Raw genomic sequence first — 23732 nt, 5'->3', positions numbered from 1 at the left:
CAATGTTACTTGAACCCAAACATATTGAAATTCTAGTTACATAATAGAGGATATGTAGAGCGATTGATACATTAAAATAATTGATACAATATTTTGATGAAATTCTTAACATTTGGCAAAAAATTTCCTTTTTCTGTATTGATTTTAACTTTTAAGGAATACAAAATTAGGTTCATAAAAATAACTTGCGTTTATGCTTGTTGAGTTTTTCTATTGATTGTTAAAGTACTGTTGAAATATAATATTGTCATGCAATAATAAAGAAACAAGACGTACAAATGTATTTGGTCTTTGTACTTAGTGGCCATGGTGGACCGACAACATTAACGGTGTCACAGTACCACATACTAAGCATAACAATTGTATTGGATTAAAAGTATCACTGCCACCTCTGGAAGCTTTGACCATCAGTTCTGGAAGTACATGAACTGTAGCAACATACAAAAATGTTCCTGCGCTGAACAACATGGCAGCTCCAGTGGCATTCATGGACGATAATGTTTCTTTACTTTCCTAAAATATATATTTAAATATATCAACATAATAATTCAATAACTATATCAAATGTCAAGTACCTGTCCTATGCAGAAGAAAGTGAGTAGTGCACCTACGGGTGCCGCCATAGAAAATACTAACAGATGTCTACGTATTCTTTTTTTGTCAAGTCCATGGTGTAATAGGATGGTGACTAGACCAAAGGCAGCTGGTGCTTTATGTAACATTATTGCGATAAAAACTATCATTTCTACTTCTGTTTGAGTCGAGGCAGCTGCAGCACCCAAAGCAATTCCATCAGCAGCTGCATGCACTACAAGACCTAAGGTAGCTGTCAAGCTACCTGAGTTGCGACTGGCAAATCCTGCTTCTACATCTTAATAAATTATTGAAATTAGCGCTCAAAAATAAATCTTTACAAACAAACAAATTTAATTTTTATTGGTTGTTAATACTTGCCTTTGGTATATTTTGATGACAGCTGATCTACTAGCAACATTAGTGTAAATCCTAATACTAATGTAACTCCAATCACTGAATGAAAATTCACATCACTGAAGTCTACAGAGACTGTTATATTATCAGCACCTGAAAAAATCAAATTTGGCACCAAGTCAGTGAGATATTATTTACAAGAATAACTTAGATAAAATAAATAATTATAATTTGTATAGATAGATATGAACTCATTGACATCATGTGACACGTTTCATACATTTTATGTTAGAAATAAAAGTAATGATTTGGAAAATGCATAAGTATAAATAGTAAATAGTATAATCAGGGATTATGTATCTTTTTGACGTCAAGCCGTCAAGGGCTTAAAAATAAAATGTAAAAATTTTCACAGGTCACAATTTGAATATAACTTTAATTTAAAACAAACATTTATGGTTGAATCAAATTTAATGCAATTTATTGAAGTTCATATTTATTAGGTTTTAATCTAAAGTTTCCAGTTTTTACTATCTTAGTTTGAGATTTTTGTGAAAATTATAAATTTTACTTTTGGGCCAAATACGGTTCATGGATAGTAGAAATATGAACCCACCAGAATATTATTTGTCTTGTAAAAAAAGTATTAGTTTTTATTGCTGCATTAAACTTATAGTAATATAATCATACATACACATTCAATAATTGATATTTTAAAATAGAAGAGATAATTCAATAGAAGAAAAATATTGTTCACAATACAATAGAAATACACAAGTTTAGTGTGCTATACCTGAAATAAAAAGATATTATTCAGTCTAAAATCTAAATGATTAGAGAAACCGGGTTTAACTAATTGTTTAAAAATCTATAAAACAGGTCAACAACTAAATATTCAGTATTTCTAAGAATTAATGTCAGAGTGAGCTTTTGAGATCAGCATTATTGCATTCAAGAATATTCATTATTATTTTTAAATTTAAACTAGGTTATATTAACAAACGTATAACAATTTATATTCTGATATAAAAATGTTAAAAGTATTAACATTTTTATTGATAGAATACTAAAGATCCAAAATGGATAAAACAAGTCAAATGAGAAAAAAAACTTAAATAAATATTGCAATAAAAATATGTTGTTTTACAAGTGCTGTTCCTTATTCTTTATAGATTAAAACCATAATTTCTCAATAATTAATATTGATAATGTAGTAATATTATGTATCATATAAATATTATAAGATTAGTGAAGCCATTCATTTTGTACAGCATGTGGAGGCAATAACAACCAGTACCAGATAATTATATAAATCAAGATAAATAACCTATAGAACATAATTTATTGACTAATTGAACATGGATTGAGCTAATTACACTTCCATATGTTGACCAAAATTTCCTGTGATTTTTAATTGCTTACTACCTACTAAATTATGTATTTTCTGGTAGTTAGTTAATGCATTTTGACTGTACATAATGTTTTTGGTAGACCTGTTAACAACTGACAATTATCTACCTTCCATGTACACCTATTAATAAATGAACAAACTTTTGTGCGGTGCCACAGTCGAGTAGAGGGAATGGATTCCTTCGGGTATGATCACAGCCAATGCGGTACCGACCAGGAGGCCAGCTCCGAATAGGGACACAAGTTCCAATTTAGCCTACGAAAACACAATATAGGCATATGATATTATGATAGGGACGTGTGAGCATGCCAGCATAGATTATACTCACTTCTGACATGGTCATCACTAGTGGAACGCTGCCCGATAAGTAGCTTGCCACCAACATCAGGACAGACAGCAGCATCAGGAACGTCGATTCATCCATTGTGGCGAGTAAATAAAAACAAACACGGATTTAAAACGGAATTGCAGAAGTGCATTCAGTGGTGGTGGCTTCAAACCGACAAATGTTTTGAGCGCCACACGAGTGATATTGTATTCTTTTCGGTAGCACAAAAAACATGTTTACACATACAATGAACTTGTTTAGTTAACTGGGAAAATAATCGCGACTAATTGTTGTCATTTGTGTAAAGTAAACAACAAACGGCAGTAGAGATTTTGTTTTTGAATTTTGCGATGCCGCTACTTAAGTACCTACATACTGGCATGATAGTACTGTTATTAGGTCAAATCATTGGCCATTGATTACCTAATGCACGCTGAAAAGTGCAACTACCCATTACCTACCAAAGTACCAATTAAATAACATTATTACTACCAATTTTCATACGAGGAAAAATGATCATAACATGAATGTTTTGTACACGTACTGATAATATTGATATCCAACATTCCAACCACGGTAGGACAGGTTGTTGCCACGATTTAAGTCATTTTATCACAAACCTATGTATTTATCTTCAATCGCGGTTGTTTCATATTTTGTCATGGTTACGGTATGTTTGCCATGAGCTCTCCATTGCAGATATCGCATTTAGAATAATATAATATTATAGAATGATAAAATAAATACTGTTAAAATGTTAAAAATATGAAAAATTCCAATAATTCCATTTCCATTTATAGAAAGGTAATGGATAGACCCAATTTTATTATGATTAAATGATTCTTTATTGCCGGCTGCCGCCATTGCCATTTGCTGCCTTGCTGGACAAAGGTACGAAATCGCCAATTTGCCTCTCCTGTTTGATCTCTGTCACTATAGTTTTTTGGTTTATATAGGTAGTACTTTTATAGTGAGCGCTGGTCACTGGCATTGTAGTGAGTACTGTAAGACATACATTTCTAATATTTTAAAAACGTCGTTTATAATACATTGTTTTCAGATTTTCAGAGTAAGTAGTAACAAGTACCTACAGAAAAATGGATTTTATGTCAATAGATTTTGACAAAGCAGAGAACACTTTTTTTTTCCTAAATTCTGAAATGGAAAGTATGGAGATCGTACTTAAGTATGATACTGAAGATAGATTCTATTACAAACTTTTAACTGTAAGTATCGTTATTGTTGTGTACCTACCGGAACAAATGCAGTTTAGTTCCTCCTCGTCATTTTTATTTTTTTTTATCAACATTTTTGTAACTCGTCGAGTTAAGAACGATGGTGCTATCAGAATTTTTCGCTCAGAATTAATTTTAAAGTGATGGCCTTTGGCATTGACATAATTTCATTAAATTTCAGCATGTGCAAAAATTTTATCGGTTCAATAATCATAATGGCAAATTAAGTCATATTTAAAGCTAATTGCTTTACCACGTGTACTGTAGATATCTTTTTATATTCGATAACAATATAACATAATCAAATACCAAGATCTGTAGGTACCTATATTTTGAACACTGTATAGGTATGTGCTGTATCTGTGCCATAATATAATATTATACTTATAAAAATATAATGTTAATATGAAATTAACTATAATGATAATAAAATGTTTTAGTGTATAGAAAATTAAAAAAATCAATGAAATCTAGTAGGTATTACATTTTTATAGGTATAAAGTTCAGCGTCTGCAGGTGCTAAAGCATATCTTTGCATCTGCTACATAATACCAGAAGTTTGCAAGTGCACCTCGTGCACTCCTGTAATTACACGACTAGCCTTTGGAAGTAAGCAATTTTGCGTTTTTTACGCATAGCTAATACGCTATAATTTACTAGGCTTTTCATACATTTTTTTCTTTCTATTTTGGTACTTACGTATTGTAACCCTATAAAATTATGGTTTTTGAAATTTGCAAAGGGTGCTTGCTAAAGAATGATAAGTAGTTGCTCGTTGATAAGTAGTTTGGCTCTGGTCGCCAGACTCGAAGGCCAGTTAAAGTAACACAAGTATATAGTATAAATCTGCATTGCATTATAAAGCGGTGTTCAGCGAATTCATATAAACGTAAAATTGTAAACTTTGAAATTTATAATTTCAAAAGTAAGTAAGTGTAACAAATTTTTATAGCACCATTGTTCTTAATTTTTCGAGTTATATAAGTTTTGATAAAAAAAAATAATCAAATTGGTGAGGGAGAACTAAACTATAAAACTTTGGGTACAAATGCAACCCAAAGTTTTTATAATAAAATAAAATTCTTTACAAGTGATACAGATATTATTATTATAATAATTACAATTTATTGCTAAATAATGATTGACCCACAGCATAAAATATTTGATACAAAATAAGCATACATATACAATTTTTAAAAATTACTAACTAATTTACATGGACGTATAAAATAAACGAGCCCCTGTATTCCAGGTCCAATTGCTCTCCCTTATTAAGCATATTATGTTGATCTGATAGTGTTGATGTCAAACTCAAACCAAATATGATTGATACTCAACATCGATATACCAAACCAGATATCATTATTCTTTTTGACTTTATAATTCATTTTGTTATCATTTATTACAACAATAATAAAATTCAACTATCAATTTTAATAAATGGTTATTCAGTGAAACATCTAATTTTGTGTGGTATATTTGGTTTGGGATTCCATCTATTATTGGTAACACCATGTTCTTTTCTAGGAACTGTTATCATCGACCATCAGTCAGTACCAATATAGCTACAAGTTATTAACTTACAGTTTTTGACTTTTGGACTTTTCAAATTATTTTATTTTCATAATTTTATTATAAGAAAAGTTAATTAATACTATTTTTTTGAAAAATTTAGTGTTTGTAGTTTTTTTTTGTACTTAGAATTAATCATAGAATTTTGAACTTTGTTTGATTTCGGTTCGGTTTTGATTTTTAAAATTTTGGTTCAACTTTCAAACTCAAACAAAACACCTACAATTCTGTTAAATTATTTGAACTTCAAACAGTTTTTGATCAACCTTTGTAATATGCTAATATGCCTAGGTTTATGTGGTTCAATCTACCTACATGTTTAAGATATTTCCAAATACTCTAAATTTGGTTAAAAATAATAATTATTTTTAAGTACCTAGGTATTAGGTGTATAAAAGTAATATTTAATTTTTGATCTTTATAGCTATTGAAGTAAGCATTAGGTAAAACTGTGTAATCCTTATCTACCTATTCTATTTATAGTAAAAATGATATATATGTAAATAATTAATCTTCAAACTTCTCTTAAATTTTATTTTTACAGAAGTCGTTTGCAGCTGTAGTTGATACACCAAATGACCATACAATGGTACTCACAAACCCAAAACAATCAAATTATTTTCATGAAAAAATTCCAGCTTTTGATATCAAATACATAGAAGATTGTTTTATAACAAAAGACTTTCCTGATCCTACCAAATATTTGTGAGTATCGACATCACCACATTTTTGTTTTGAAGGAATTGAAAAATAACAACATAATACACTATATATCTAATAAGTAATAATTATAATAACAATCATTGTTCTAGCATGTCTATCTTAATATGTTTTACATACAAATATATTTTAATATGTATGATGTTTAAATGCCCGAGTAGATCTACAATAGTTTTAGTCATACCACTTTAAAAGTTGATAACAGGTCGTGCTCCACTTTATTAGATAACTGTGTTACTGTGACCATGAATATTAGAGAATTTGTCTTATGTTCATAACTGAGACAATGAAAGAGTACCTCACTTGGTTGAATAAGCCAACTGGTTAGTTTACTGTTGTTTTTTTTCTCTTTGAAAACATACTCTCATCAATTGAAAAAGCTGGTCTTCAGTCATCACCCACCTGATTTTTGATAATTTAAAAATTTTCATAGCTTTATTATATATTTTTCTGTGTAATTAGTCCAATCTATTACTATGCCATGATTCATATTTGAATATTCTTCACATAATTTTGTCAACATCATTTATGGTCCAATAATACATAAAATGTTCGCAAAGATAGTTAACCATTATTAGCATCAAGTGTGTAGTTGATATAATGGAAAACTAGATAATTATGTTGAAAAATTATTTTTTATTTTTTTTTCAAAATATTATCATCATTAAATGTTAATATTTGTTTTATAGAATCAAAAACACAAGTCTTTCAAATTATACCAAAGATGATATAATTGATTGTTGGATTTATAAAACTAAAGGATGGTCTGATTTAGTTTCGATTCCGGAAAATAAAAATTCTACTTCTAAAACCCCAATCAACAAATCATCTCAAGTCACAAGGTATGTATGCCTATTTTTTACATTGAAATACATTGGTCATCATCTTATTCTAAATACACACTTAAGAGGACGCCACACCCACATGTGTTGTCTCCGTCTTACAAACGTATAACACAGCAAAATCTGTTTAGCGCGGGACAACTTTACTCCCTTTGTAATTATAGTAGAATTACCAAAATTCCACAACTTATTGGGAAGAACTTTATCTGTACAACAGCGTCGTTATTTTTTTGATAGCACTAACCAATAATTTTTAATAATTAAGTGAAAAAACTTATGTTCTCAAACTGATAACTTAAAGTGTACTTATGTTATCAAAAAAATAACAACGCTATTGCACAGATAAAGTTCTTCCCAATGAGTTGTGGAATTTTGGTAATTCTACTATAAATACAAAGGGAGTAAAGTTGTCCCGCGCTAAACAGATTTTGCTATGTTATATGTTTGTAAGACACCAAGACGGAGACAACACATGCGGGTGTGGCGTCCTCTTAATATGTTATATAAGTACATTTTTATTAGATTTTAAGAACATTTGAAATTTCTTACTTCTTATCTTAACTACAGATGAAATTATGTTTATTTTTGGTGAATTTAAACAAATACTTTAATTCAGGGTTCTTAGCCTTTTTATGTCTGCATACCACATGTAAAATTTGAAAATTGTCATGCACCACTTGACCAAACTAAATTTTTTTATAGAAATTTTAGACTTACTACATATAAATACGTCCAATAATTATTATTAATATCAAATAAACCAAATAATATTCAATATATTTAGTGTTCCATTCAATTTTATTTTTAATGAAGTGGGATTTTTTTATAAAAATTAATATATTAACATATTTTTTTTATTTATAATATATTTCATAAATAATAATATACAATGAAAATATAAAATTGCACTTTAATTGATGATTAAATTAAATATTATATTATATGCATGTTGAGAACTTAAAGAACACTGAATAAAGAGTTAACATTTTGTGATCAAAATATTTTATAATGCTTAAACTTTTTGTTTGTTTATTATTATCACTAAATACATGAATGATAAATCATCTCAACTCTATTATTCATATATTTAATTTTACTTGCATATTGTTGACCAAAAATTATTTTAATTTTAGCTCCAACGATGATATTGATTACAGTGTGTCAGCTAAGTGTTCAAAGATTGCTTCCCCATCTAAACAGTAAATATAATGCATTTATTTAACATTGTATATAATTTATGTTTAATGTTTAAATATTTTTAATGAAGCACAAGAATGCCTTATACACACAAAGAAGAGACGAATATTGTTAAATATATCATTAAGAACAATCATGCTTTTGATATTAAAGGGAGAGCAATGTGGCAACAGATGGAACATGATAACGTAAGCTAATAAGTATATTTAAAAATTTGTTTTCAAACTTGTAACAAGATTCATGTTTTTTTTAATTTTGTAGGTATGTAGACACCGTACATGGCAATCTATGAAAGAAAGATATTTAAAATCTATTAAATTTGACTTAAATTCAGGAAATCATAGATTTCCATTTATTAAACCAAAAGATTTGAAACTATTGCGACAAGGGTATATACCTACTTAGTTTTATTTTATTTTTTATGTATATATATATATGTAATTAAAATTAATTTTATTGACCTCTATTTCAGTTTAAATATTGAAATAATGGATAAGATTGAAAAAGATGCAATGAAATCTAAATTCAATGAAGAACGAATTAATCATTATTTATCAGACAGTTCCTAAATTTAATGTCTACAAAACGTTGCATACACTATTATAATGCCAGAAGTTTTGACTACCTCTATGTAGTTTTTGTACAATTTTTAGCTGCATATATTTTATAATTTAAAACTTAATTTAAAAACTAATAATTATATTGTAATATTTGTATTGAAATTGATTAATTTGTTAAAGGCAATAAGAATTAAATAGTTAGTTAATCAAAATTAAATAGCTGTAAAAAATTAAATTATTTGAGTAAACCTAATTATTTCTCTTGAACATGGTAGTTGATTATTGGCACCTAAAAGAAGAAGTTCTACAACAGTTGTTATGAATTAGTTTAAAAAAAATTACTTAAATTATATGTACTGAAGTATATTTAATTATTTAAATAGGTACTTAATTTCTGTATGAATTCCTAGAATATTCGTCACTCAAAATCTGTTGTTTTTTTTAAGTGATCAGTTTTTTGATGGTTAACAGGATGGTTAAAAAAAAATGACTTGATTACTTGCGGTTCATCATAATCAATAGGTAGTTACAATATAGATAATTTAAATAACAGAATATTATTACCTCAAATTCAAATTTTAACTGAATAGTATAAACCAGTGTTTTCTTAAGTGGGTGATAGAGCCGCTTAGGGTCGCTAGATTTGTCCAGGGAGGCAATGGAAGTTAAAATATTAATGGGGGGGGGAGTTGTTGCGTTACTACATTGTACGAGTGTTTTTTAGTATTTTTAGAATAATGGGATGGTAAAGATAAAACGTTTTGGAACCACTGCCTTTAAATCTAGAATTATATTAGGGAGTTTCCCGAGTGCGTCCCGAAATAACCTTTTTTTAGTGTTCCGAGTGCGTTCATCAAAAGTAGGTTAGGTTAGACTGCGGAAGCACTCGGTCTATAAAAAAGGTAAAAACTAAAAAGGGGACGCACCGGGATGTTCTCTTTAAATCAATTGATTAATGAAAAAAAACTCCTTTTAAGATATGCGTAGGCAATTTGTAGATTCTTTATTATTGTGATTGTTACCGTTTTTACTGATAAGTTGCGTTAACGTGTGTACGGCCCATTCAGTACGGGAGAGTTATCATACTTGATACTACGAGTAAAGTTTCAGTATTTAGTATTTACTTTCTAGTCTTTCTACACGATTTTTTATAACAATTTAACTTAATTTCATTTATTAATTTTTATTGTTTTATTTATTAGTACTTCAGTATTTCTTATATAGTATTTAAAAAGAAAAAAATGTCAATGTGTTTAAAATAATAAAACAAGGTATATGATCTAAGAACATGTCCCTCATTATTTAATTCGTAGAAAATAGAAAAACTTGGCGATGCTAATATCATTATAATGCCAGGGACCACAGACTATTTTTTTTATAGTTGAAATTTCATCTATTTTGTGTAGACGTTGACATTGGCATATTATAGACATTTACTGATATTGGCAACGAAAATGTACCAGCTTTAAACAGTCAGTTACATCTGTGTGTTAGTAAATTAGATTTTTGTTTTGTGTGATTGTTGTTATTATTTTTTTCTGCGTAAATTGCCTCAAAGGACAGAGGCTTTTCGAGATGGCATTAGAGGCGACGATTGATCAACAAAACATGGCATTTAATCCGGCCAAATTGCACTCTGCCATAAAGATACCGTTCCCGAAATCGTCATCAATTGAAAACGAATACTTTGTGTATCATCAGGCCGATCTGTTTTCTCAGAGTTTCTCGGCTATTGAAGGCATACGCCGTATGGGAAAACTTTGCGATGTTACGTTGAAAGTAAGTAAATCTACAGAAAATGGTTATTGTTTATTCATTGAATATTATTAACAAGGTAACCAATTTTAATCAGGTAGAAAACATGTCATTTAGTGCCCATCGTATAGTGTTAGCTGCCACGGTTCCATATTTTAATGCTATGTTTACACATAACATGATTGAAAGTACCCAGAAAGATATTGTGATGCACGGAATTGATCCTGAGTAAGATTTATTTTAAATCAAAGAGAATTCTTAAATATATATATGTTACCGTCAATGATGTAAATTAGTTAATAACGTAAATGCCTAGCCAATATTATAAATTCCTAACATTAGTAGTCGATATTGTCAATGCCTAGGAATTAACTGACAACATAGGCAAGGTTGTAAAATTTAAATATTTTGTTAACACATTTAGAACTATGACTAGGAACTTACTTTAATGTCTAATACTGATAGGCAATGTTGATAATTATGTTTAACGAAATATTTTAATTAGGTCAGAAATGTAAAAATACAAGATAAATTATACATAATTAATAATTATTTATTTTCACAATCTCCAGCAGCCTCACGAACCGTAATTTCTTTTACTCCGGCAGTCGCGATTGTTTTTTCATAATTCAATATATTTTCAGGACACGGAACGAGTTGTGCTCTAGTGAACCTATTTTTTAGCATGCCATACTCCGTACCTACATAGTAATTTATTTTAATATTGTTATTAATTTATTTTAACAATTAATTTTTATTGTACTTACATAATTTATACATATCAGCTTCATATGAAACAATGACCGCCAAAAGATTAAGGGGTGAGCCACGTGCTCTATCCACGTCAGGTATAAGTACTCTTACAGTAATTCCTACTTGAAGTTCTGTTAACTTAGTATTAGAATACTTCATCATTTTTTGTGCTTGCTTTTAAAGGTTAGTTATGGCCCTTTGTCTATGATTATTAATTTGATCTTTGTTCGAATCTAAGATATTACAAAAATCCAAAAATGTAAAAAGGATTAGATTTATCAGCTTTATCGTACGTACTTATTATATCTAGATAAATCGATTTTACAACGCAAGAATATTTTATATTTTTGTCAATTATGCCTGAAAAATCCCGGAGTTATTGTCATTACCTAGGAGATATTTCTAATTGCATCATTGACTGATTATAATAGACATTAACGATATTTACTAGTCAATATCGTGTACTGCCTAATTTGATCGGAAATATCGTTATTGACTAGTCATTAACATTAATTCCTTAATTTACGTCTTTGCCGGTAACATATATATATAAAAAAAAGGTGCCTAGAATGTAATTTTTTTTTTTAATCATAGAGCATTGGAAGCATTGATTAATTTTGCATACAGTGGTCGAATATCAATAAATGTCAATAATGTTCAGTCACTATTAATTGGAGCTTCATTTTTGCAGTTGAAATGGGTACGAAATGCTTGTGCAACATTCATTAAAGAAAGGTAATCAAAATTTAATTTTTTGTTGAAGTACATGTTACTCAATAACCTCGTCAATAACTATAACAAATCAATTTTTTTTGTAAGATATTTTATAATATAGGTATTATTTTATAGGTTTCATCAAAATAATGTTTTAAAAGTACGTACATTAGCTGATTCATTGGGCTGCTATGGCTTAATGACTGATTCTAATAGATATATAGCTCAATATTTTCCTGATATATCACTATCTGAAGACTTTTTGAACCTCAATATTTCTGAAATAATTGACATAATTAATAAAGATGCGCTTCAAGCATCTGAAGAACAGGTAATATTGATTTTACAATAGTTATGTAAAATAATAAAATCAAAAAGTAACAATTAAAATTTTTTTAGGTATTCGAAGCAACCATTCGTTGGGTGAAACAAGATGAATTGAGACAAGAATGTTTTCCTCAATTGCTTGCTGCAGTAAGGTTACCATTACTTTCGCCTCATTACTTGGCTGATCGAGTTGCTACTGAAGAATTAATTAGATCATCTCACGAATGCAGGTTAAAACTTCTTGTAGTATATAAGTGTTACTTGGTCTTTAAATATAAATTGTCATATTTTATTTGTTATATGATTATGAATAATGATGTTTAGAATTTTTTTAATATTTCATTAATATTTTTTTATTTATAGAATTTAAATGATTTAAAGTATTTAGATCCAATATTTATATTTTAGAAAGCAAATGACTAAAAAAAATTACTTAAAATATGTTAAAATACTTTTTAAAAAAGTATAATTTTTTTTACAGATAATAATATTATACAATCTTTAAATATTGTTGGTTACCAAATTTAGTTGATTGATGAATCAATTTGTATTAAGCATACAAAATCAAAATTTCATAGCGAATTAAACCTACCAACTCTTATGATTTACAATAATGATAATAGCCTATAATTGTTTAATTTGTTACCTTGCATTAAGATTGATTATAATAATATATCATATTTATTTATTTATTGTTTAGAGATTTATTAGATGAAGCTAAAGACTACCATTTAATGCCTGAAAGAAGACTTTTATTACAAAGCTTTCGCACTAGACCTCGTTGTGTCAGTTATATTCGTGGGCACATATATGCAGTTGGTGGACTTACAAAATCAGGTATTTGCGTATTTAAATAATTTGGTTGACTTTCAAATAATCTCTTAATTTTATAATAAAACATTGCACATTTTTTATTTTAGGTGATTCACTTAGTACTGTAGAAATCTATAATCCTTTAACTGAACAATGGGAGCTTGCAGAAGCTATGAGCATATTACGTAGTAGAGTTGGAGTAGCCGTACTAAATAATAAACTGTATGCATTTGGAGGGTATAATGGAATTGAAAGATTATCTTCAGTAGAAGTATTTGATCCTTCAACAAAATCTTGGAATATAGTATCACCAATGCATCGAAAACGTAGGTCAGTCATATTGATACAATAACACATTTTTTAAGCAATTTAAACAAGCATTTGGTTTGCTAAAATATATTTATGCACAATACAACTATAATTTATCTACAACAATATTTTAATATAATATTATAATATTTCTTAAAATTAAAACTTTATTTTATTTTAGCGCCCTTGGAGCAGCTGCACTAAATGACCGACTATACGTGTGTGGAGGTTTTGATGGAGTCAGTTCATTAAATATTGTTGAATGTTATCAACCCGATTTAGATCGCTGGACAATCATTACACCAATGCAAAAACATCGCAGTGCTGGTGGTGTAGTCGCATTTGATGGATATATTTATATTCTTGGAGGTCATGATGGTCTAAGTATTTTTGACTCTGTAAGTTGATAATTATTAAAAGGCAATACGAGTTATTAATACATAATATTAAACTTTGAAATAGATATCAAAATACGTATAATTTTCCATAAAAGTTAAAAAAATAATAAATATAAAATAGGAGTAAATGATAGTTTACAAAATTTAAAAATAAATAAATAGTTTACTATAAAATCTTAAAACAGAAATATTTGATTTCTTGTTTTAAGATCCATCTTACTTTGTTTTTATACAAATGCAAATTTTCACAAGAAAATGTTCATAAAATTTTAAAAATAAATATACTAAAATAGACATAGATTTGAAAAATGTATGTCCAAAATATTCTTTATCTATTATATGCTAACCTACTTTAAAGGTAATAAACTAAAAACACAAATTTCTTTCTAATTATACAAGTAATACTATCTGTATAAAGATTATGTGGTTCTATAAACATTATCCCTTTAAAAGTTGTAAAAAAATCATTGTTCGATTAATAATTAATATTTTATTTGTATTTACAGGTTGAACGATATGATACATATACAGGTCAATGGCTATCTGTAACACCTATGTTAATAAAACGGTGTCGCTTAGGAGTGGCTACATTGAATGGTAAACTTTATGCATGTGGTGGATATGATGGATCAACATTTTTACAAACTGTTGAAGAATATGATCCTCAGACAGACAAGTAATGGCATACAAAACATGTTTAATTTAAGTGTGGCTTAATTTACTATTGTGGTTCTACAGGTGGAGATTTGTGGCTCCAATGAACGTGACAAGGAGCCGTGTGGCATTGGTAGCCAATGCTGGAAAATTGTGGGCCATTGGTGGGTATGATGGATTTTTGAATCTACCCACTGTAGAAGTGTACGACCCAAAAGCTGACTGTTGGACATTTGCAGCCTCCATGTGTGCCCATGAAGGTGGAGTCGGAGTTGGTGTTATACCCATACAAGAACCTGAAGTTCCATAAATATTTATGTCTGTTATAATAATAAGATTATCACATATTATTATACCTTTATTATACCTACTCGCAGTGCGAGCGATAGAATAGGCAACAAAAACAATATTGTATGTTATATTATTTACATTGACTGATCTTTTTTGTCACATTTTGATAGTCGATATCACTGTGCAATCTATATTCAATTGTTTATCAAACACTCATTAGTCATTCCAACCTGAGCACTAGGTGATATAAAAAAAGTTGAATTCAGCCCAGACCTTACCTACAGCTTGTATAAGCTTAAATAGGTCTGCTCAGTTTTGTGTATTGCATGTCTTCACATTGTACCACTGATTGCAGCAATTCAATATTTCTTCTTACTGATTTTAATTAGGTCCATCTTTCCTGTATATAATATAAGTTCTTATTCTGTGAAATATTTCTAGCTCTCATTCCTATATTGTGTTACCCATTTGTTTATACAAAATTGCTTATATCATTAATATAAATGGGAGATGTTTTTGTGTTAGTTAATCAGAGGTATTTTACAATACTAAATCGAATATTAATGGTGTATATAAGAACATAATGTTATCGTTCAATTATATAAATAACCCAAACTTAAGTCAATACCTATTGTTCTAATCTAAAGCTGTAAAACTTGGAACTTGTTACTGTACAATGTACAGCGTACATGACTAAAAAATGTTGTTATTTTGTTTTAAAATGTATAACATAATGACTAATAATATTATATAATATGTTTTCTTAACCTTTTTTTGTTTTATGCTTTTATAAGAATATTGCATTAAAAGTGATGTGTTGAAAATTGTTTCCTTTTTATTAGATCTTATTAAATTATGTAATAAACAAGTGTTACAAACTTGTTTATACTTTAAAATAATAATCACATAATTATCCATCAAGCTAATAAAAAAAAAAAATGTTATTTTATGTATATTAATATACATCATGTTTGTACTTGTATAAATACTTTTTATAGTTGAATCGTTGTGTAATGATTTATACCTAATCAATAGGGAAAAAGACAAAAAATTATAAGAAAGTAAGTAAGAAAGCTAATTCGATGTTAAATCCAGGTAAGATATATAATATATATGTACATATTATATGTTTGTTCAGCGTTGACCTCTATAATAATATAAATGTTATTTCAAATCTTTTGATATTTTTGTGTCAATGAAATAATATGTTTCAAAAGAAAGTGTTTTTACATTCACTAAAGAAATACAACATAAAAGCTGGATTTACTCTGCAGTATAAGAGTTATACTTCAAGTAAAAGTAGAACCATTTCCTAAAGCTTTGAAAATTTTCATTTTATTTAAGCTTCAACTTTCTAGAAAAATAATTACCAAAATATTGTACCTAATACTGTTAATATTATCATTTCAGGAAAATTGAACGTAAAATTTATTATAATATGAAACCAAAATAATATTTTATTTCTTTGATAAAAATATATCATTGGTTTACGATTTGATCATAAGTGCACTTACAAAATATTAAACATAATATTATAAATTTATAAATTACCAGATGGATTTGTTCAACTAGGTACTAAGTACCAACGGTATAGAATAATATTGAAAACATTTTAGTAGATATATATAGTCATTAAACTAATTTTCTGTCATAATTTTGGGTCTTTTTTTACACATAGTGATTTTGATTATGTTTTATTATTTTTTTAGTGACAACATGAATGAATGAAAAAACATAAACATTTGTCAACAAACTTTTTTTTGAATATTTAATCAGAAGAATATGTCGATGAGCAATTGCTGATTAATGTTCATCAAACATTGAATGGATGAGAGTTGAAAATGATTTTCATAAAATAAAAGTCTATTCATACTGCCATCAAATGACAAAGGTGGATAAGTTAATGAAAATAATTAACTCAAGTTAGGTTAAGTTAACAGGACACGTGATCGATAAGTTAAAAGTTAATATGGAAAAAAAATATTAAATTAACTCAGTTTAAAAAAAAGTTAATCTATTTATTTTTAAACTAGTATAGGTACCTATGTAACTCACACAAAGAGTGACTGTGCTTATCTTTACTCTATAGATTAAATTTGCTATAGCAAAATATATCAATAAAAAATAAATTATTTCATCAAGATAAAGAACAGAAATGTCAAATGTTTGTGTTATTAATTTTTACAGTATTAGATTATTTTTATTTTATATTAATAATATACCTATTAAGTATTAATATTTAGTATTTACGAATAAACGAAAAATTTCGAAAAGTTTTACCTTTTAACTAGTTAATGGCGTTAATGCCCACCCTTGTTGAATGGTATCAAAGGTAGGTAGTGGGTACCGTGGTTTTGTCGAGGGCTACACTTTCGTGGGTAAGTACATCATGGATTGTCAGAATAACAAACAATTTTCGTTTACGTTTGGCTGGTAAAGCCGAGGAAATAATGTTAGTTTTAAGGTTTCGTATCTTTATTAGTCGTCCGGAAATATGTACCAAAAACCGTTTTAAAAGTAATTAAATTTTTACAAGATGGCCATTCGTAATACCGCATCGTAGTGATGGCGTAATGTAGCTGTAGGAAGCAGTGATTTTTTCACACGGATTCCAAAGTAGCAGTCACAGACTGCTGTTACTCAGATTGTTGATTGCTATTTTTTTCGTTTTTTTATATTTTTTTTTTCATATATGGGGCGCTGTTGATACTGATACTATGAATAATTAATGTGGTAGGTACGCGACTGTGAAATTTGCAATTGATATTTTAGTGATATTATCAGAGAAAAATATTAAATAGGTATGAATGTATGATTTAAATAACAAGTAGCGACTTAGGCTAAATATCATTATTTTATATGTTAAATATCATAATACGAGAAGTGGCCTGCAGTCACTGCTATTTTCACTGCTACTCATAGACGCAACTAGGGTCAATTTTTTTTTTTTTTTGGGGGGGGGGGGGCTAGAATTGTATAAGTCACACTAACCCGCGTTTAACTCGTGTATATTTTTTCTATGACGAATAAGAAATTCGTAAGTCATGGCTTTATTTGGGAGGGGGGCTAAGCCCCCCTAGCCCCCACTTCATTGCGCCTATGCTATAGATATAATAGTACCTATAGGCACTCCAATAATATAGATATATTTTATATATCGTCATACTTACTACATTTTATGATATTTGTGATAAAACGACAATATTATTGTACCGCAGGACCGTTGCCCAATTACTGTACCATGCCGGCGACCATAGGCTTCGAAAAGCACTACATTCTGACCAAACACCGTCTTCCATCTGTGACGATTGGACGGAAACGAGCTAATAGCCCTGGCCACGTCCACGGACCGTTGTACAACCTCAGAGATCATACCCGTTTCGGAAAACTCTACTAACCGAACTTCGGGTTAGGCAGAAGGAGACCATTGCCACAAGGTAATCAAAAAATATAATACAGTAGGTACATTTATTAAGAGATATAATTGATCACCTATAATATGTATATTAAATTCTAAGCGTCGTATTACTGATACCTAAGTGTACCTATTGATTTTATAGTGCCGACTGGAAACACTTTTTTTAGTAGAAAATAGAATCTATAGTTGCATTGACGTCTCCAGAAATTTTTCTAAGGAGGGGCATAATTTATTAGTTTAAAAAATAAATGAAGATTTTTTTATACATTTTAAAAGTAATCTGTTTTCTAAATTGGCGCGTAACAGATAATGATTTAGAAAACAAATTTAAAATTTTGGGGCGGGGGAGGAAGCAAATACCTCGTATTGCCTTTCTTGAGGATGCCCATGTCTAGTTGGTACATCTGGGAGATCAGAGTTGAAAATTCACTGTGCTTTTTAAATAATCGGTAGGGGCGAGAGAGAATAGGTGGGAAAGTGGTATCGCTCCGCTGTACGGTATAGGTGTCTATAAGGGTAGGTATGTCGCTACAATGAATGAGTTAAATTTGAATTCAATGATTTAAAATCATTGTAAGTATACGAAAAACCTTATTATATTATTATTAAGTAAATAGTAATAAATATGTGAATATATTTGTATCATATTATTATAATAATTATTTATAAATTATGTTATTAAAAAAATCTTGTAAATCTAAATGTTTAAATTTTCTCGAGACAATATTAGAGCTTAGACAAACAATATGTCTTTCCCTCAAAAATATTATTCTCTTTCGATTTTGTAACAGATAATATTACCCTAAGATTATTCAATAACATAAAAACAATTATTGTTAAATGCATTATGTCAATATTGCGCTTGAGCCAGAGAGATAACAAAACAGTGCGTCGACAATGTTGACATCCTCCTAAGAGGACGACACACAAACGTACAACATTGTAAATTGTACGTTCACAATAATAAATACCTAACCTATACTACGATGATTATTGATTAGTAATTACGTAGGCTGATTATTACTACTTATATACGTTTGTATCGCAATAAAATTATTATGATCTAATATATAATAAGTTCGGTTCTGGTGATAGAATTCTTCAGACGATTAATTTCTTTCTATAGCATCTTAAAAATTCCAAACTTTTGAACTATAATCGTCCATTACAGTGCAGTCGTTTTATATATAATGCATATAAACCAACTTTATAGAAATAACATATTAGTTATAGGCAGCATTGTAAAGTAGTATTTGAATAAGTACCTATATCGAATCCTATTGCAAATAGGTTTCTACTAATCTTAAATTATTAAATACAATTTTAAATAGGAATATAGAGCATTACAATGTATAACGTTTTAAATTTGAATGAAAACTATATGGGCCAGTTGTACCGTCTCTGATTAAAGTTAACCGGAGTTTAATCGGCCGAATTTGCACGGTTAAATATCTGTTATCAGCTGATTAAGCGTAATCGAAGTTTAACCGTACAACTGGCCCTAAGGGTCTCAAATAGGTATATAGTTTTATGTGAGAAAAATTAGTTGTAAGAGGTGTAAATAATGTAAAGTAACTCTGTGATGAAATGTGTATACCTACCTAGTACCTATATATAGGTAAAGGAGTACTGAGGGCATAGACGCAACTAGAGGCCAAACACTGGGGGTGCTAAAATTATAATTTCTATAACCAATCTTAAATGCACTGTAAAAACATAAGCACACTAATATTTAAGTAGGTATCTAAACAGTTGTAGTATACCTCATAAATAAATTAGGTATACTACCTATATATTCATATACCTAATAACCTAGAATAAACAGATAAAAATGTCAATGTTACATAACTAATATTTGATACAACCATATTATATAAGATATAACTATATAATCATCATAAATAATTTGTGTTTCCACCAAAAACGCCAAATAAAAAACAATCTTACGTATAACAAAGAAAACTTTTTTTCATATGATTTTTCCATTTTTGGTATTTTTGATCTGGGGGTGCTAAATTAACGGCTGGGGGTGCTTCAACACCCCTCTAATTGCGCCTATATGACTGAGGGTATTATACATGGTAGAAAAATTAATTAAGGCTGGTCGTCGACGCCATAATATATATCGTCGGGTTCGAAAGCCGAAAAAAGATGTACAATATAATTTGTGACAGTAATGACTCAATAAAATAACATTGTGAAGTATTAAATATTATTATAGCGTATTAGTGATTTTTGCTTAAGGTAGTGCTACTCTTTCTGTTGCTACTGCTACTGAAAATAAATCACAGTTTACCATCTCTACGGCGCATCAGCATCATAATACATAATCGTTTCAATTATTGTTGTCTTTGTGCAGTAGTGAATTGATAGCCATTATATTATTACGTGGTATAATAACGCGATAATACGAATGTTATGTTTTTTTTTCACCACCGATGGTCACACAAGTCATTGATCATAATCGAATAATAATAATAAAAAAAAACCCATAAAATCACTCAAAACAATGCGAGTGATATTTGCATGTCAACACCGTATTATTAATATAACCGGCAATTAATTTATTAAAATATCGTAACCAAAAATAACACGCCCAGCCGGTGACAAAACCCTTTTAGAGGTAGCTAGGTATATCGAATTCGACAGATAATAATATGTGACGTTTCGAAACCGAAGTAATTTAATATTTTAAAGCTTCGTTCAAAATAAGCTCATATTAAATTGATACGCATCATTCGACACACGCACAGAATAATATTATCACAATGTTGCGGTGATGTTTCAAAACGATTCGTCATCTTGGCGCCGCGGAAATGCGAATAGCAGAATAACGACGATCGGTATATTATTTATTGTTATTAATTATTATTATTACCTACCTATTATTTTCCGGACGATTTTCAATTCGATTTGCAACCATTCGCCGTTTTCACTATCGTCTGGTGCACGAAGTCCCGGCGGATCATATTATAATAATTAACGTTATCATTCTGTTTATGACGTCTAACAATCAGTACCTACTAACTCCGCATATAGCAACACGCATTAACTTGATTATTTCATTGCAGTTCGATCCCAAATACTCAAAGTGTGACAGATATAGGATTGACTTTTGGAACAACTTTTGTACAAATTAATATTATTATTTTTTTTTTTTGTTCATCAAGTGACCCTAGCGTTACACGGATAAAACATTTTCTTTATGTTTATTTTTCAGTACTGAAAATAAAACTAATTTAATCTAATAAAAAATGTTTTGTATGCATTCAAAATAGCCCATTATTTGTAAATCTGATTGTAAGAAAAATATGTTGATGACAAAAAATAATTATCTAAGACGAGAAGTTATTTTTAGAATTTTTTTAAAATGCAATATTTTTTTGCTAAAATTAATTTGGAATGTAATGACTTTAAAAAAAATATGATTTTTAAGAATTTGCTGACATAGTGACATGAGTATATTTTATAGTAGGTTAGGTTAGTTTATTTACTTATCATATAATATTAACAATTTTTGTCATACGTTTAATTAGCATAATTTTTTTTGTAAGGTCTTTATCGGTTACACCGTGTATATAGCCCTGCACGATGATGGTGTTGCGTTGAATCATTTTTGTATTTTTCAATTTCAGATTGACCTCCGGAAGTCCGGACGTGATGGTGGTATCTATTGGCTGCAGAGAAGGTGTGATAGTTTTTCTGTTATCCACGAACTCGTACACAAATTTTATTGGATAAGTATTAAATACGTCTTTAATACGTATTTAATACGTTAGTACAATCATTGGTTTTAGAATAAATCAAAAAAGCTCTGACATCAATGGCACAATAGCGAAAAAATTATTAGTAATTATAGGTATGTCTATAGTATTATATATTATAGAATGACGTCTATGAGTGGGTTGCATAAACGTCTTGTAACGATGACTAACCGAACTAATTTCGACCACGATGCTGACGATGACATACGCCATACGCGGGTCCCCTCCGCTCTGTGCTGAATCTTTGGCTGAGGGTGAGTTGCGGCCCGAACTTTTGTTTCCGGTGTTGGAGATAGAGCTGGCGGTATTTATGGTATACCGGTGAGTCACCGGTATTTGGAACTACCGGTATTTAAAAATACCGGTATTTGAATATTCCGGTATACCGGTATTTTTCGGTACGGCGAGTAAAGATACGGTATTTATCGAATGTACGGTATTTACCGAAGAGACGGTATTTACCGAAAAATACCGAATTACCGGTATGTAAATACATACCGAATACCGGTGAGTGAATTTCACATACCACCAGCTCTACCTCAAAGTATTAACGAAGTTTGAGACTATACACGGAACACGGCGATAATATACGATATTTATATGATCTAACAAAATACATGTAGTATTTACTGAATGTATACGGTATTTACCGAAGAGACGGTATAAACCAAAAATACGGTATTTATCGAATGTACGGTATATACCGAAGGAACGATATTTACCGAAGAGACGGTATTTACCGAAAAATACCGAATTACCGGTATACCGATAGAAACCGGTATGTAAATACATACCGAATACCGGTGAGTGAATTTCACATACCGCCAGCTCTAGTTGGAGACCGGTGAATTCCGTCCCGATAATATTTTAGGTATAGGTTAGTTGCGGCCCGAGTAATTATCATTACATATGTACCTTACTTATTATATAATATATATTATATTATATATCTATTACCTATGTACGGTATAAACGAATAACGATAAACGAAATGTTCAATACGTATGGGAAGTTATATTTTTGTATACTAGGTATAATATGATAAAGATAATATAGATCGTTTTATCTTATTATCTGCCATATATGACTTGCATTATGAATGCTTTGATTTTTTTTGGACATTATTATCATAATATATTACACCAATTATACTTTTATTTTTTATTTTTTAATATAATGTCATAATATTAATATATTATATTCTATAATTTTATGAATACTTCTATTTTCTTTACGACCAATGACCAATATTAATATAAGAACGACAATTTATACTAGAAAATACCTACATAATATCGTGATGTTTATATACTATAATTACTATATATAGACATATAGTATATAATTTATATATATATATATATATATATATATATATATATATATATATGTATGTAATATATACATTATTGTATGGCCGCAATTCGTACGTACCTCTCATAAATCCGGGCCGCAACTCGTACGATATTTAGGGTTTGGGCCGCAACTCACCAACACTGGAATCTTTTTGCATAATGGCTTATTGTGCCAAATTTTTTTGCCATATATTTGAACTCAGCGTCGGCCACATATAGCTCCAAAGGGGCGGCCGCAGTACAATGTGGCAAAAAAAATTGGCACAAAGCCATTATGTAAAAAGATTCAGCACAGAGCGGAGGGGACCCGCGTATGTTGTCGTCGTGATCGAAATCATAGAATAATTTGAGCAAGCAACCAGTATTTTCCTCGCACGATGACGTCA

General features: G+C 29.4%; 3 protein-coding genes and 1 long non-coding RNA gene across 10 annotated transcripts; 2 read left to right on the top strand and 2 right to left on the bottom strand.

Annotated features, from left to right (window-relative positions):
• Window positions 1-89: 89 nt before the first annotated feature.
• On the bottom strand, window positions 90-3227 carry Zip102B (Zinc/iron regulated transporter-related protein 102B). 2 transcript variants are annotated; one of them, XM_089222066.1, is made up of 5 exons: window positions 2670-3227; window positions 2482-2596; window positions 955-1083; window positions 576-865; window positions 90-513 (listed from the first exon to the last, which is right to left on the bottom strand). In XM_089222066.1, the coding sequence occupies exons 1-5, from the start codon at window positions 2763-2765 to the stop codon at window positions 298-300; spliced, it is 846 nt and encodes a 281-aa protein (XP_089078192.1). In that variant the 5' UTR covers window positions 2766-3227; the 3' UTR covers window positions 90-297. The 2 variants fall into 2 exon arrangements, with proteins under 2 accessions (XP_089078192.1, XP_015364269.1); XM_015508783.2 differs by having other exon boundaries at window positions 576-871; window positions 2670-3224.
• Window positions 3228-3328: 101 nt separating this feature from the next.
• Window positions 3329-9062, top strand: LOC107162067 (uncharacterized). 4 transcript variants are annotated; one of them, XM_089222065.1, is made up of 9 exons: window positions 3329-3560; window positions 3626-3664; window positions 3730-3895; window positions 6021-6181; window positions 6886-7038; window positions 8172-8237; window positions 8306-8423; window positions 8497-8624; window positions 8708-9062. In XM_089222065.1, the coding sequence occupies exons 3-9, from the start codon at window positions 3767-3769 to the stop codon at window positions 8802-8804; spliced, it is 852 nt and encodes a 283-aa protein (XP_089078191.1). In that variant the 5' UTR covers window positions 3329-3560; window positions 3626-3664; window positions 3730-3766; the 3' UTR covers window positions 8805-9062. The 4 variants fall into 4 exon arrangements, with proteins under 4 accessions (XP_089078191.1, XP_089078189.1, XP_089078190.1 ...); XM_089222063.1 differs by having other exon boundaries at window positions 3626-3673; XM_089222064.1 differs by having other exon boundaries at window positions 3329-3664.
• Window positions 9063-9879: 817 nt separating this feature from the next.
• Window positions 9880-15633, top strand: KLHL18 (Kelch like family member 18). 3 transcript variants are annotated; one of them, XM_089222061.1, is made up of 11 exons: window positions 9880-10066; window positions 10354-10574; window positions 10648-10778; window positions 11898-12038; window positions 12153-12348; window positions 12417-12574; window positions 13045-13181; window positions 13265-13487; window positions 13648-13864; window positions 14371-14540; window positions 14603-15633. In XM_089222061.1, the coding sequence occupies exons 2-11, from the start codon at window positions 10371-10373 to the stop codon at window positions 14826-14828; spliced, it is 1803 nt and encodes a 600-aa protein (XP_089078187.1). In that variant the 5' UTR covers window positions 9880-10066; window positions 10354-10370; the 3' UTR covers window positions 14829-15633. The 3 variants fall into 3 exon arrangements, with proteins under 3 accessions (XP_089078187.1, XP_089078186.1, XP_089078185.1); XM_089222060.1 differs by having other exon boundaries at window positions 9880-10267; XM_089222059.1 differs by having other exon boundaries at window positions 9880-10284.
• LOC149056903 (uncharacterized) lies at window positions 11028-11861 on the bottom strand. The gene is made up of 2 exons (XR_016190718.1): window positions 11318-11861; window positions 11028-11251 (listed from the first exon to the last, which is right to left on the bottom strand). It is a non-coding gene; the product is annotated as an uncharacterized LOC149056903 (long non-coding RNA).
• Window positions 15634-23732: the final 8099 nt, after the last annotated feature.

This window comes from Diuraphis noxia, unplaced genomic scaffold, assembly GCF_037042655.1.
Source record: "Diuraphis noxia isolate RWA-SAM2 unplaced genomic scaffold, SU_Dnox_SAM2 contig0003, whole genome shotgun sequence".
Classification (NCBI taxonomy): Eukaryota; Metazoa; Arthropoda; class Insecta; order Hemiptera; family Aphididae; genus Diuraphis; species Diuraphis noxia.
This window is presented reverse-complemented; position numbering and strand designations above follow the sequence as displayed.

Excerpts from the sequence above, each read along its gene's own strand:
- LOC107162067 (XM_089222065.1), top strand. The coding sequence starts at position 3,767 with ATGGATTTTATGTCAATAGATTTTGACAAAGCAGAGAACACTTTTTTT. Across the intron at positions 6,182-6,885 it reads CCTGATCCTACCAAATATTT|AATCAAAAACACAAGTCTTT; the intron begins GTGAGTATCGAC and ends TTTGTTTTATAG. Across the intron at positions 8,424-8,496 it reads AACAGATGGAACATGATAAC|GTATGTAGACACCGTACATG; the intron begins GTAAGCTAATAA and ends TTAATTTTGTAG.
- KLHL18 (XM_089222061.1), top strand. The coding sequence starts at position 10,371 with ATGGCATTAGAGGCGACGATTGATCAACAAAACATGGCATTTAATCCG. Across the intron at positions 12,349-12,416 it reads TTCAAGCATCTGAAGAACAG|GTATTCGAAGCAACCATTCG; the intron begins GTAATATTGATT and ends AAATTTTTTTAG. Across the intron at positions 13,865-14,370 it reads GTCTAAGTATTTTTGACTCT|GTTGAACGATATGATACATA; the intron begins GTAAGTTGATAA and ends TTGTATTTACAG.
- Zip102B (XM_015508783.2), bottom strand. The coding sequence starts at position 2,765 with ATGGATGAATCGACGTTCCTGATGCTGCTGTCTGTCCTGATGTTGGTG. Across the intron at positions 872-954 it reads GTCATCAAAATATACCAAAG|ATGTAGAAGCAGGATTTGCC; the intron begins GCAAGTATTAAC and ends TAATTTATTAAG. Across the intron at positions 514-575 it reads CTTTCTTCTGCATAGGACAG|GAAAGTAAAGAAACATTATC; the intron begins GTACTTGACATT and ends TATATATTTTAG.